This window comes from Papaver somniferum, chromosome 1 (genome assembly GCF_003573695.1).
Source record: "Papaver somniferum cultivar HN1 chromosome 1, ASM357369v1, whole genome shotgun sequence".
NCBI classification, from domain to species: Eukaryota; Viridiplantae; Streptophyta; class Magnoliopsida; order Ranunculales; family Papaveraceae; genus Papaver; species Papaver somniferum.
In genome coordinates, this window is record NC_039358.1 from 199,297,468 (window position 1) to 199,312,865 (window position 15,398).

At 36.3% G+C, this 15,398-nt stretch overlaps 2 protein-coding genes across 5 annotated transcripts; both read right to left on the reverse strand.

The window, feature by feature from the left end:
* Positions 1 to 1,814: 1,814 nt before the first annotated feature.
* Positions 1,815 to 5,309, reverse strand: LOC113335048 (glucan 1,3-beta-glucosidase A-like). The gene is made up of 10 exons (XM_026581259.1): positions 5,205 to 5,309; positions 4,583 to 4,707; positions 4,367 to 4,489; positions 4,058 to 4,243; positions 3,810 to 3,971; positions 3,470 to 3,639; positions 3,233 to 3,385; positions 2,768 to 3,120; positions 2,477 to 2,655; positions 1,815 to 1,967 (listed from the first exon to the last, which is right to left on the reverse strand). The coding sequence occupies exons 1-9, from the start codon at positions 5,266 to 5,268 to the stop codon at positions 2,477 to 2,479; spliced, it is 1,515 nt and encodes a 504-aa protein (XP_026437044.1). The 5' UTR covers positions 5,269 to 5,309; the 3' UTR covers positions 1,815 to 1,967.
* Positions 5,310 to 7,643: 2,334 nt separating this feature from the next.
* LOC113311714 (G-type lectin S-receptor-like serine/threonine-protein kinase CES101) lies at positions 7,644 to 12,311 on the reverse strand. Of its 4 annotated transcripts, none has more exons than XM_026560518.1 (15): positions 12,242 to 12,311; positions 12,005 to 12,132; positions 11,792 to 11,914; positions 11,479 to 11,664; positions 11,237 to 11,398; positions 10,918 to 11,087; positions 10,685 to 10,837; positions 10,199 to 10,569; positions 9,867 to 10,055; positions 9,414 to 9,524; positions 9,112 to 9,323; positions 8,812 to 9,022; positions 8,426 to 8,663; positions 8,178 to 8,328; positions 7,644 to 8,094 (listed from the first exon to the last, which is right to left on the reverse strand). In XM_026560518.1, exons 1-15 carry the CDS (start codon positions 12,303 to 12,305, stop codon positions 7,798 to 7,800), a joined length of 2,766 nt encoding a protein of 921 aa, XP_026416303.1. In that variant the 5' UTR covers positions 12,306 to 12,311; the 3' UTR covers positions 7,644 to 7,797. The 4 variants fall into 4 exon arrangements, with proteins under 4 accessions (XP_026416303.1, XP_026416312.1, XP_026416308.1 ...); XM_026560527.1 differs by having other exon boundaries at positions 12,238 to 12,307; XM_026560523.1 differs by lacking the exon at positions 9,414 to 9,524.
* Between the last annotated feature and the right edge of the window lie 3,087 nt (positions 12,312 to 15,398).

Below are 15,398 nucleotides of genomic sequence, written 5' to 3' on the forward strand. Positions count from 1 at the left end.
GAAGCTAGTAATTTCATAAGAGCATATAAGCTATTAATCAGTTTCTAGTATGAATCGATAACTACGTTATTGTTGAACATTTTCTGAAATTGATTGCAGGTGCTGATGGAAAAAAGGTGGTTTCGAAACTAGAACCCCTGCTGTCTAATCTCACCTTAGATCCAGATGTTACTTCTCAAACCGCACTTGTGCAATATCATGCAAGTAATATATGTCATTTATTCTGTATTCATATCATCGGTTTGGATATGTAGATTTATTATCTATGTTGAGGCTGGTTGATGTTAATTGGGGTCACTTGAAATACTACTGACCTCTTATGTATTTGCTATGGATGTCTTTCAGCTTTGATTCAATACAACAAGCCTGGAGTTGCTGCATTCAGGATGGAACATGGTTATGGAGATTTGAGGGATGCACTGGATTCAGACACTTTTAGGTTTCAAAGGTAATTTGCTGCGAAACTTGATTAATTTCATTTTTTTTTTGCTGCTTGCACACTGGAAGTCATTGTGATGTTGTTGATTTGCTTAAAAGAAAGAAGATGAAGTATACTCTAGTAACTTATTTTTTTCTACCGTGTATTATGAACTGAACGAAGTCATTGTACTTTTGTTGATTTGCTTTGCAGAAACAACATTCTTTGTCGTATGTGAACAAGGGACACAACACATGGATGCTCTACTGTATATTGTTCTGAATTTAGAATTTCATCATTTTTTGTGTAATTTCAAACCCAATGGATAAAATGAATGAATGATAGAATGTTGAATTCTCAGTTTGAGTTTAAATTTGAGTTAAATTTGAATGTCAGTTAAGGTTCCATTTGAATTTAATTGACTTGATTTCGACTTGACTTTATTTGAGTTCCATTTGACTTTAGTTTGACTTGACTTTGATGCAATCAGATTGTTTCAGATTCAGGCATTTCATCAAATCTGAATCTATTTTTTTTATTATTATAATTTAAATCTACGACCCACGGCTTAGGGTCTGTACCCTTAAAATCATTTGTTATTCTGAAACCCACGACAAAGGGTCGTTATAAAAAAATACGCTTTATCAGCGACCCCATCAGAGACCGTTAGAACAGGTCGTTTAACTCGTATATATGACGTGTCCTGACGGTCGCGGAACTTCTGTTTCCACTAGTACTAAATATTGGAGGGTAAGATTTCGTGAGTTCTGTAGAACCGGTAACTCCTCTTAGCCTTCATGCTATTTTGGTTTCCTACCTCTGATTTTTTCTTGGTTATTTCTTTCTGAGTAAAGTTATCAAGAGAGTTTACCGTAGGACTTGTATGAAAAACGGTGTTAGATGATAGAACGCCACAAAATCATAGGTAAAGTTCAATATGTGATTTAATAATAAAAAATCATAATAAAATCATATCCATAAAGCCTCAACTTTTCTTAGTTACATTTCGAGTACTTACATCATTCAATAGGTGAAGGAAGCGGTACAAATCTTAGAAGACTGCAACAACTTTTTGGGTTTCAAATTCATCCACAGATCTGGCAACTCTGTGGCTGATAAGCTTGCGGCGGAGGCAAGAAAATCTTCCATTTTTAACAATTGGAAGGATGTTTTTTCAGCCTACCTAAATATGTTTTTTATTTTAGATAAATTAAGTAATCAAAAAGAAGGTAGTAGTACTACCAATAGATTGTTGTCTACGTCTCAGAATAGGGCATGTCCTAATCTGATAGTTTGACCCCAATTTGTTTTATGTTTTTTGTTTGTATCCTGTTTTGGTTTGGTTAATATATCTCACTTATTCTCAAAAAAAAAAAAAAAAAAAAAGTACATGGAAACAAAATCCTGTAAGGGAAGTGATTACAATGTAGAGTTTATTTATTCTTATTCATTACTGTCCCAAGTCAGGACCATACACTTAAGTGACTACAGGCCAACCATGCAGAGTAGCCGAAACTGGCTTCGTACGTTGCTTTTTTGGTGAAGTTTCCTGTACCAGATAATGCAACCCATAAATTTAATCATTGAAACTGTAAGACAAAAGCCGATCTTACGTGACCGGACATTAAAATCTCTTACTCCCTGCGTTCCACTATTAGATGACCTAGTTTAAGTTTGCACAATTTTTAAGGTAAAAGGTAAAAAAAGTATTTTTCTTTTAAGTATTTTTTTACAATTATATTCTTATGAATAATAATTAGTGAAATTTCGAAATAATTTATCTCTCAAACTACATCACGGATGTTCGCAAACTTCATACCATTGAAAAACATTTTAAAACACCTACGTAACGAATATAAACATGCCTATCAAATTATGTATAATTCTTAAACTAACAATAATCAATTAAAAAGATAATTTTAAAAATACGGTATCTCATTGTTTAGTGATATATGTCATCTATTATGGAACCAAATTTAAAAGTAACTAGGTCAACTAATAGTGGGACGGATGGGTATATATTTCAGATTCTAATAACCGAAATGACAAAGTGTGCACCTAAAACTGCAGGTAATTGTTGTTGATGTTCCACTGGAGAGACCAGTGTTGCTGAACATTCTTGAATGACCAATATGCCCATCCAAAAGAAGCTGATCCATACACATCTAACTGTGATCTACCGAAGTTCTGATAATCCTCTTGTAACCCGCCTCTGCCAAATTCGTTCACCCATTCCCCTGAATTCATTTCCAACGAAGTAGCCAAGTGACTTAGAATTTTAATGTTGCTATGAACAAAGGAAACTACTTAATAAACACAAATTATATTTCTGCAAAAAAAAAGCCTTACCAATAAACACCAATGGTCCATCAGCAGCGTTTAGGGAATCCATTTGAGTTTTCCTGGTATTATATAAGAAATCGATATCCTCCTGTGTGCTCATATTATTGAATTTATCATCGAAGAGATTATAGTAGTGCAAGTCCAATACTACATTTCTTTTACCAGTGTTGGCCTTATAAATGTCAGCTGGGTCTCCAGGGCCAATCAACTGACTCATTATAACATAAGCTGTGGATGAATGTTTTCTCACAACGTTATATCCGTCTTTGTAGTAATTCAGTACCGTATCCAAAGGAACTTCAGGAGAATGTGGTTCGTTGAAAAGCTGAATCCCCAACAAAGCTGGATCACTTCCATACCTGCAAATGTAAGATAACATGCTCATTTGGAGGACATAAAAACACAATAAAGGTGTCTAGGTAACTGTTTAAGTTATTGCTAATTAATACGTAAGAGATAAACGTATTTTACTTGGAAGCTATGAATTCTATAGCATCAAGGCTTTGCTGGATATTATCCGATTTCATCCAGTCAATAAAACCATCACGACTGGAACTGTGATCCATTCCATTTTGGGAGCCTGGAGCTGCGTGAAGGTCGATTATGCATTTCATGCCAAACTCTCTGAACAGCAAGTTTAAGTAAGTCAATGTTCAAAAAACTAGGAACCAGGATGATTTACAAGAAAATAAGGAAAGAGAGACCCACTGTGCCCATTTGAATGCATTATCTAGAGTTGCCAAACTTCCCCCAACATAAGGAGCTGGTGGATTGGGATCTTTGGTAATCCACCACCCAACAGGAATCCTCACGGTGTTTATACCGTGTTGGCTAAGATACTGAAAGTCTTCTCGTGTAATATAGCTGTTCATATGTTCCTGCAATTCAAATGAATTTTTTTCTTTTTAAAGATCTGATTGTTTACATGTTATCATATCCTCTTTTGTAAAACTGATAGTCTGTTTTACAAAATTTTCCTTTGAAAGATTATAAGGAAAAAGATAAAAAGAAAAAGATAAAAGAAAGAGTAAAAGAAACAGAAAATTACAGTGAGCACTTTTCTTGCTTTTTCAGGTCCATGCCCATTAGAGAGCTGGTACTCTCCTTGCAAACGGGCACCATCAAAAGTCATCTCGAATATGGCGGCATTACCATCATCAAATCCTGGGGTCCCAACATAATCTGCTTTTAGCTCATTTCCAGAAGATGCCTAAAAATGTCAAAAGTATCATATATATATGCATTACAATGACGTCAATGTCAAGTGAGAAGTTTAAATTCCTGAGAGTGTCTCACCTGTAGATATCTACCACTAGAATGTCTAATACGAACTCGATCATTGCTAGCTCTTTCAATAGTAAATGTTTCCTTAAAAGACGGTGATCCTGATGTTGCGGTGACAGAGGCCCCTTGTCCAGCACAGGATAGAAACTGTCCTTTAAAAGAACGAAGCTGATATTCCGATGGAGATACCCTCCATAACTGCATTAGAGAGTAGTTGCATGATCTTACACATCTCGAACATATAATACGTACAGCCAGTATCCCATAACAGTTCAAAAAAGAAATATGGAAATTCTAGTTTAATTTCTGTGATTGTCTTACTCTGAAGGTTTCCCAACCACTGGCCTTTTCCCTGTCTACGGTGACAACTCCAGAATCCCCTCCCTCCTCTGCACATACATATTTATTTGAGCTCAGAGATTTAAACTGAACCTTTGCTCCGTCCTGCATTATAAACTTCGATAAATAGACAGCCACCAAACTAAAAGAACTGAAGAAAAATCACACAAAATCACCGCCATAACGAATAGTGCTTACAAGCATATCTCCATTGACAATGCCATCAAATAAAGAAGGTTTCATCCATCCTTCGATAACCAACCAATTACCCAAGTTCACACCTAGTACTTTCCCACCGTTCACTCCATCCACGGCACACAAAGCTGAAACAAAATAACAAATTAACTCCCTCCTAGTATACCCATTCTTGAAACAGCAAAAACAACAAAGAATTGGAAGAAAAATAAAACAGTGCGCGCCTTTTGAGGATTACATATCAGAATATGCCCAAGAAATGAAAAGAAATATAAGTGGAAGCCGTTTGCAAGAAACATGTGTCATTAGAAATACTCGTGGGAACGCAAGATACATGGTAAAAGAAGAAGCTGAAGATGGTGCGTAAGAGCTAGTGCACGGTGTAATGAATTATTGGGTTTTCTAATAATTGCACAGCTTTTTCGAACCGTCAAGAAGTCATTGTGTTCATTTTTTATGACCATGTTGCAAACTTTAGTCATTAATTTCTTGATCAGTTTCGCTATTCCGATCAGTTATTTTCTTTTCTGTTTTCCTTGATTCTTCAACATAACAACCCGGAGAAATAACAATATTTTGGAAAAACAAAAAAAAAAACAAAACTAAGGGATGTTTCGGAGATTACCAGAGTGTGCCGAAAAAAGGAAAAGAAACGAAAGGAGCAGCCATTTGCAGGAAACAGATTCCATGAGAAATAATAATAGTTCAGTGAACACAAAGAAAGAGTTTAAAGAAGAAGAAGCTGAAGCAGTAGACTTATATTGAGAGCAAATCTGGTGCGAATGCATTAATGAATCAGCACTGGTTGACCCGTTAGATAAAAGACTTTTGACTAGTAACTCAAATATGCCCAAGCCTCATATTTTGAGTTTCTCCCCGACAATTCCCACTATGAAGATGGACCGCAGCACTACCAGCAGCAGCCTCCGGGGCTAAGTCTGACTCTTTACTTTGAATTTCTTAGAATATTCAGACTCATTTCTGTTAGAAATTCTTATAATTTTGACGTTGAACTAATATTTACGGAGATATACGAGCATAGTGGTGCTGCTCGTATAGAGCTCCAGGAACTCTAGTGGTGAAGGTGGAAGCAAGGACTTTGTAAATTTGAACATTATCTTCTATTGAATTTAATCTTGCTTGCTTACAAATGGTGTACAACATGCCTATTTATAGGCTTCATATTACTTCACTCTAGTTGTATCTAGAATTTTCTAAATGTAAACTAATTTGACCTACTTGACTTTCTTTAGAATATCCTAGTAGACATTTAGACTAGGACATCTTTTTGACTAACATTTGTAACTTAGCCAAGTCTCGAAGGACTTTGGCTCCTCTAGTACATTGTAGAATACTTGTTTTCTACATTTCTCTATATTTTTCTAGATCATTCTAGACAATTACAAATTAGATGTTCCAACACCCCCTCTTAATTTGTAATTGGCTTAGCGTCCAATTTGTTCTTCACCCAATCTCTTGATAGCTCTTGGCTTCTCTTGCTCGTAGTGTATTTATTTCGGACTTCTCGTCACATTGAAACCAGATCGCCTTCGTAGTGTCTCCATATCTTGTTTTAGATCTTCTTTGTTGACCTGGCATTTTCGCAGCCTGTTCCTTGTAGATTCAGAGCCTCTGTCTTGTGCAAATTATCTCCTTCTCCTTCACGATTTAGACCGAACTTGACAGTCTTAAATTCAAAGGCTTTGCCTTCTGTTGATATTCCTCGCCTTTCACGAAACTTGACCATCGTAGGTTCAAAGGTTCTGCCCACTCAACTTTATGAGTAGAATATTTTTACAGGATGACTCTCATTTTTGCCATCTCTGTTATTTGAGGAGGAATTTCTTTGATGCTCTTCCCTCAAATTTTCTTTAGAAATGCACTCTTTAGTGCATATCCTGCGAGGATGGAAACTTCTCTTCTTATTTTTGTTATTTATTTTTCTTTAATGGAAGGAGGTGAAACTTATACATTTCTTACTTGTATTTTATGTTATATGGAGACTTATCATTTCTAGGAACTACTTCAACTTCACGAGCTGCTATGTTCTTTTCATATTTTTCTAAACTTAGAATTGGGTGATAACTAGATTCTATTGGGGGTTATAAAGTAAGTAGTGAACTTGGATAGTTGAGACGTACCTTGCGTCTTCTATTGTGCGGAATTATCACCTTCAGCTTGTAGCGGAAACTTTAGCGCCCATTTGGATCGAACCCGCTCTGATACCATGTTAGAAATTCTTATACTTTTGACGTTGAACTAATATTTACGGAGATATATGAGCATAGTGGTGTTGCTCGTATAGAGCTCCAGGAACTCTAGTGGTGAAGGTGGAAGCAAGGACTTTGTAAATTTGAACTTTATCTTCTATTGAATTTAATCTTGCTTGCTTACAAATGGTGTACAACATGCCTATTTATAGGCTTCATATTACTTCACTCTAGTTGTATCTAGAGTTTTCTAAATGTAAACTAATTTGACCTACTTGACTTTCTTTATAATATCCTAGTAGACATTTAGACTAGGACATCTTTTTGACTAACATTTGTAACTTAGCCAAGTCTCGAAGGACTTTGGCTCCTCTAGTACATTCTAGAATACTTGTTTTCTACATTTCTCTATATTTTTCTAGATCATTCTAGACAATTACAAATTAGATGTTCCAACAATTTCTACGAATTTTTTAGACTGACTTTTGTTTCCAATACCAGAGAAGAAGCACTTATACTTCTGCTTGCCAAATAGGCTGTAACTATTATTTTGTTCCTTTTAGTTGACTTCATTTATTCCTTTTTTTGGATTTCCATGGTAGTGGCATCATGGCCGACCTGGTCTCCTATTCTGGATATCTGCTTAAAAGACTGCAATTTGCAATTTAGGGGCCTTCCATTGTCTCAATTGGCATGAATGTTATAAAGAGTTACCAGATTATATGAGAGGCTACTAGTTTAGTGGATCCAGTTATATGGATTTTGTTACATGTGAAATTTGGTAACCCCATGTAACCTTCATGCCACTTCGGTTTTCTTGTTCCGTTCTTTTTTTTGTTGATCTAACTTTACAAATTCATAATTGATCTAATCTTAATGTTTTTCCGAACATAATTGTAATATGATTATATATTTCATATATGCAATTCCAAAGTAACCATTCTGGCGGCATTACCTAGTTTATAATATGTTCCAAATTTCCAATGATTGAAATATATACATGGCCTCCTATCGACCTTCAAGTGCAGTGAAAGTGATATTATTACTTGAGCAGCAAATGGGATCCGACCCCGACCGATCTGATGATGCTGGAAAAGTATATGGAGGTTCTTTTGGAGATGGACGATCAGTTTCACTGATAAGCATGAGATCTACTTCAGCCATGGTTGGCCTGTCTATTGCTCTATTTTGAACACATAATAGACCGATGTGTACACATTTTTCCACCTCTAATGCAGAATATAAATCACCCAAAGCCTCGTCCACAACCTCTGACCATTTCCCTTCGTTCCAAAGCTTCCAAGTCTGGAACAAAAATTTTAAATTATGTAAGTTAATACTCCATAACCCGTTAATGTACCGAAGAGTTGACTGATATAAGTACTTACATGAAGTAGAAGGTTTGAAGGTTGTTCAGGATTGTAAAAGCTGTTATTTCTCTTACTGCTGATAATTTCTAGTATCAACACTCCGAAACTAAAGACATCCGACTTTTCCGAAAATGTGCCTCCCATTATATACTCTGGAGACATGTAACCACTGCATTTGATCATGAAGGCATGTTATATAATATATTGGTAAATAACACGAGACATTTGAAATTTTAAGAGGGCGATCAAAGAAACATGGAGCTTACAATGTACCAACAACCCGGTTAGTTTCCGCAATAATCTGATTACCACCAAATATCCGTGCCATACCAAAGTCTGAAATTTTTGGGGTCATGTTTTCATCCAATAAAATGTTACTGACTTTAAGATCTCTATGAATAACTCTTAAACGAGAATCACGGTGAAGGTAAAGAAGACCCCGAGCAATCCCTCCAATAATATTGAAGCGCTTATCCCAATCCACTTGTGCTTTCTTACTTGGAACTGTCGCCAATACACACATTCTTGAATTAGCTGTTGGTGGAAAATTGATTCGTAATGAAAGTAGCATGTACGAAAGATGGAACAAACTTGAAAGGCATTTTGATAATGTAGCTTGCAGATTTGATGGCAAAGTAGAAAAGAAACAAACCAAATAGAAACGTATCCAGGCTACCCTTGGGCATGTATTCATAAATTAACATGTATTCTTCTCCTCGAATGCAGCAACCCAACAGTCTCACAAGGTTACGATGTTGAAGTTTGGAGATCAATACAACCTCGTTCTTGAACTCTTCAATACCTTGTCCAGAGTGTTTAGACAGTCGTTTCACTGCTATTTCCTTCTCGTTTTGCAATTTACCCTAAAATCCATCCTCCATATAGTGATTAGAGTTAATATCACAATAAGTTGACCCCTATTGTTATAATAATCAAGCACATGTAAACTTACCTTATAAACTGGCCCAAACCCTCCTTCTCCCAATTTATTTTCCAAGCAGAAGTTATTTGTAGCGTTGGATAAACAACTATAGTTAAATATTTGCAATTCCTGTGTTTCTCCTTCTGTGTTACCATCATCAAACGAATTATCTGGAGTATCGTTGTAGGTAGCCTTGGATTTCATCAAATCTGTCAACACCCCTTGGAGTCCTTTCAGTCTTTCTGAATACTCACGAACGAAGAGAAAAAGTGAGTTTAATGGTGTTGTTTGATATGATGCAGTATCATCAGTTAAGAAAAAGGTATATCTACCTCTTTTATAATATTTATTTCTCTTGATCAGATATATATAGGTTAAGACGCACATGATAGTTGCCATCACAAGGAAAACAGGTACGACGATCTTCCAAACAGCCTTGCTGCCTGAAAATTTCTAGACGTAGTAAGCAAAAATTACATTATAATATTTTGAGTTAGGGTGGGATCACCTCACATGCAGCTCTATGTGTCAGCCTTAGAGGAAGATAATTTTAGTTCTAGTTGGTTAAATTAGTTATTGTGGGTTACACATGACAAAATCTAAACCTAAAAGATAAGCATGAATTTGTTTCTTATTGTGTCCCTTCATTATGCAAACAAAAATCAGTCAAACCAAATTTTGTAACCCTATGTGCAGTGGCGGAGCCAGATACATCTATTTGAGCCATTGAGCCTCAAGTTCAGTGGCGGAACTAGGTTTCCATAAAGGGGTGAGTCATTCATTACCTGGATTTAACTGGAGGTAATTGTTGTCGATGTTCCACTTGAAAGACCAATGATTATCAGCATCATTCTTGAGTGACCAATATGCCCATCCAAAAGAAGCTGAACCATACACACGTAGCTGTGCACTACCATAGTTTTGATATTCCCTCTGAGACCACTCGCCTTTGCCAAATTGGTTCACCCATTCACCTGTATTCATTTCCAACAAAACACTTAAGTGACTAATTTGGTTTTTAATGTATTTATGAACAAACTACTTTTCTTGTTTTGAATTTACCTGCCAACTAGTTTATAAGTAATCAGACAAGTATGTTACGCAAATTAATCCTTACCAATAAACACCAATGGTCCATCAGCAGCGTTTAGGGAATCCATTTGAGTTTTCCGGGTATCATGTAAATAATTAATATGCTGCGGTGCGCTCATATTATCGAATAGTGAATTGTGGACATTATAGTAGTGCAAGTCCACCACAACGTTTGATTTGCCATTACCAGTGTTGGCTTGATAAAGTGCTGCTGGATCTGGGTCAGCACCATTATTGCCTGACAACTGACACATTATTACATAAGCTGTGGGTGAATGTTTCCTCACAATGTCATATCCGTCCTTGTAGTACTTCTGTAAGGTATCGAAAGGAACATCAGGATAACTTGGTCCACTCAAAAGCTCAATCCCCAATAGAGCTGGATCGCTTCCATACCTGCAAATGAAAGATGACATGCTCATTAGAAGCTGCAGATAGGAACACAATAAAAGTGTCCGTGCAGGTAAGTGTTCAAGTTATTGTTAATATGTAAGAGATAAACATATCTTACCTGGAAGCTAGGAATTCTATAACATTAAGGCTTTGCCGAATATTATCTGATTTTGTCCATTCAATAAAACCATCGCGACTAGAACTGTGATCCTTTCCATTTTGGGAACCCGGAGCTGCGTGAAGGTCGATTATGCATTTTATTTCGAACTCCCTGCACAACAAGTTTTGGTTAGTCAATATCCAAGAAACTAGGTACTAGGATGGCAATATAATTAGGAAAGAATGACCCACTGTCCCCATTTGAATGCACTGTCTAGAGCTGCCAAACTTCCCCCTACATAAGGAGCTGGTGGGTTGGGATCTTGGGCAATCCACCACCCAACAGGAATCCTCACGGTGTTTATACTGTGTTGGCTAAGATACTGAAAGTCTTCTCTTGTAATGTAGCTGTTCCTATGTTCCTGCAATTGAAATAACATTTCTTAAGGATCATTCATATTCTACGGGGCGTGTGTCCCCTTTTCATCTGGAGGTAAGTTATAAGTTTCCATACACAAGCAATGCAAGCAGTTGACATTGACATGTAAGGATAAGAGACATAGAAAATTACAGTCAGCACTTTTGTTGCATTTTTCAGTCCATGCCCATTGCATAGCTGGTACTCTCCTTGCATATGGTCACCATCAAAAGTCATTCTGAATACAGCTGCGTTACCATCATTAAATCCTGGGGTCCCAACATAGTCTGCTGTGATCTTATTTCCAGGCGATGCCTAAAAAAGTCAAGAATACCAGATATGACTTAACAAGCCGAACATCAGGTGAGAAGTTTAATGGCCTGAGAGTATAATACCTGCAGATATGTTCCACTAGAATGTTTAATAATCACTCTATCTTCGCTCGATCTTACAATAGTAAATGTTTCATTCAAAGATGGTAATTTTGATGTTGTGGTGACAGAGGCCCCTTTCCCAGGACAGGATAGAAACTGTCCATTTAGAGTACGAAACTGATAATCCGACTCATTTACCCTCCATAACTGCAAAAAAAGAGTAGTTACATGTGAGAGTAATTTAATGATCTCACACATCTCCAATATATACTTTCAGCCGGTATGCCTTAACTAAGGGCTGCACAAACAGTTTAAAAAAAATGTATTGTCTTACTCTGAAGGTTTCCCAAGTACTGGCGTTGTTTTGGTCAACGGTGACAACTCCAGTATCTCCTCCATACTTTGAACTTACATACTTATTTAAGCTCAGAGATTGAAACCGAACCTTTGCTCCGTCCTGCATTGTAAACTTTGATAAATACACTTCAACCAAAACTAAAAGAATTTAAGAAAAATCTCACATAACCACACCATAAAGAATGCTTACAAGCATATCTCCTGCAAGAATACCATCAAATAGTGAAGGTTTACTCATCCATCCTTCAATAACTAACCAATTACCCAAGTTCACACCTCTTACTCTCCCACCAGTCACTCCATTCACGACGCACAAAGCTGAAACCAAAGAACAAACTTACTAACACGCCCATACTTCACACTAAAAAAACAACAAAAAGTTGGAGGGGGAAAAAAGAACAGAAATAGTTTGGCGACGATTACATTCCAGAGTGTGCCCAAGAAATGAGAAGAAATGAAAGTAAAAACCATTTGCAAGATACAGATTCCATGATAAATATTGGAGGAAACACAAGATACATGGTAAAAGCAGAAGCTGTAGAAGACTTATATAAAAGTTAAGAGCAGTGCAAGTGCAAGTGGTAGTGTACGTAAGAACAGTCACAGATGCCCTGCTTGACCCGTTAGATAAAAGACTGTGACAAGTCTATTAGCTAATGCTATTAGCTGTATCAGTTTTTATTTAGTTATGGTAGGTCATCATTCTCAATAAAACCAAGGGACAAACACACATGCAACTCAAGTACTCTCTACTAGTTTTGGTAGTACTAGAAGTGGCAGTTGGTTTTTAGTTATGGTAAGTCCTCTTTCTCAGTATAACCACGGCAAGTCCTGTCATGATGAAGTATCACCAAGGGCAAGTCCTCTGTCATGATGGAGTACGATTAAAGGAAAGGATCATTGAGTGCGTTTAAGGCCCAGGGAGTATGACTAACACGCATATAGAGAGTGTGATTAACGTCGTTGACTGGTAAGTCGTTATTTGTCGTATTAAAAGTCTACCAGGGACGGAATTATTTTATGGGCTCACCTAAGTAAAAGTTTCGGCAGCCCAGCTATCAATAGCATTAAAGCCCAGTCCAAAGAAGTCGATGAAGTTTGTACATTATTAGCTTTACATTATCCCTTAAATTAGGAGTGAGCAAAACACCCATATGCGCGAATTTTACCTGATCCAATCTTTATTTTGGCTGGTGGATGCCAACCCATCTCTTGGAAGATTGGATGCGGGTGGACTTTTGGGACCTATTATTCTCACGGATTAGGTGCGGGTCAAATATCACCCATTTGTTGGACGTCTGATCCGGGGAATAATATTGGTATTATACATGTATACGAAGGTTTTGTAGGTGTTATATATAATTTCCAATTGATTAGTGCTTACCAAATTTTAGTTCTTTTTGCACATATACCTAATAACTTCCCATCTTATAGATGCATCGGAACTCCTCGAAGACATTCCAGAAGCTCAATCATGGTTTGATTGGAGGCCTTCGTATCGATAAATATTTCACTTTTAATTGTTGGAAGACGTTGTATTACTCTTATTATGTTGCATTTACTTTAATATAACTTTAAAACTAAGTTATATTACACTCGTTAAACTTTTATCTATTTTACTTAAACAGTCTGCAAACCCAACCACATCCATTACGCTCATATGCTCGTGTTAGTAGTGGGCTAGACATGGGTGAAAATTTCAAATCTACTATTTAGACAGACAGGATGTGGGTGATACCATATTCGCATCCACCCATCTGTTGCTTAACCCTATCCCTTATAACAACACATATCGTCAGGAGAAACTCCAACGACCCCCCAAAGCACGAAAGTAACATTTCCTAAGAAGATGGCATATTCAAAGAGTGGACTCATTTGGTACATCGAAACTGAATGAGGCACTGATTTCACCATTGTAATCCTTCCTTCTTCATTTAAGAGTAACAATACCTTTCCATCCAGCTAACCTTTTCTCAAAAGCAGTTTGAGCTTCCTCAAAAGAAGATTAGAACCAAGAATATTTGTCCATTTTTCCCATAGAATTAACCCTAGAATATGAATTAAAGTACTGCAAACATTTGGGTATTTATTGTTACTGAAAAGCATAAAAGACTTATCGAAATTAATAACCTGACCAGATTATAAGCTAAACTATTGCAACACTTGAAGAAGATTATTCACGCTGGTTAAAATATCTTGAGTGAAGATTGATTAATAGGAGGAGCTCCTCTTGTAGTTGTAATACCTTCAATATTCTTATTATTATGAGCTTATGTTAAAGTTCTAGAGAACCATTATTGCATAGCTAGTATGAAGAGATAAGGGACAAAGGGTCCCCTTGTCTAATGCTTCTAGTGGGTCTTGACAAGGAACCCATTGAGAAGTAGTGCTTATATATTGATGTACTAACTGACATCAATCATCAGAGAAACCAAACTCCTAAGAACTTAAATGAGAAAATCTCATTCAAGCTTTTCAAAGGCTTTGACATATCCAATTTGAAAGCTAACAAACCATCTGCACTTTTTTTTTCATGGAATGAATTAACTCATGAGTTATGATGGCATATATCATCATTAACCAATGAACCTGAGATATAAGCAGCTTGATAAGGCGAGACAATTCTTTCTATTAGTGGATTCATATTACTAACTATGATATTAGAAATTATAAAGTCTTAATTGGTTTGAATTCAGATGAAGTTGAAGGCTTACTCTTTTGGGGTATGATATATAAGTCTTGTTCATCTATTTAAGAGGAAAATAATTTTTTGACAGTCTCACATACATCATGAACAATAATACTCCATTGTGATTTATAAAAACCTACTTAAAACCCCTTAGGTCCTGGAGCGGACCAATTTTCCATACACTTTCAAAATGCCAAATAAGTTATCAAAAAGCTGAATACATTAGACAGACAGTTCTGACGGGTCTATAAAACTAATAGAGAGTTAATTTTATTTTTAGGCGCAATCTTTTTTATCTAAAGATCTTGGATGGATTTATTTTAGAGACTCTTCATATTAACTCTGAAATGAGTAATACTTCATGGGTTTGGAGGGTATTGAATTGGGGTTATCTATATTTGAACAACACTGTTGTATGAAGGTTAATAATGTCAAGAAGACTCAAAACTGGGTAGATATCTGGATAATTGGGTTTGATGTCAAAGTTGAACTTCTCTTACCTTAACATCTTGGGTATGTTTTTGTTAGTGAGATGATACGTTATAACATTAATAGACGAAATATTCCCTTGCTAGACACTCTTTTTTGTCCTGATGTAGTGGACAAAATCAAAAGAATGAAAATATCTATCCATGAAGAAGATATAATAAGATAGAAGCCTGCCAAAAATGGTGTTTTCTGATCTAACAAAACGTATAATAAATTGACAAAAAGAAGAGTTCAGAATCAGTTGGTTGTTAGTATACTATCTCAAAGTCAGTATGGAAAGCATTATGGAAAATGAAGATTCCACATAGAGTGAAGCGATTTATAAGGAAGTGTGCTAAAGACATTGTTCATACTAGACAGATATTGTCTCAGTTTAATAGAACTATAGAGACTCATTGCAGTATAT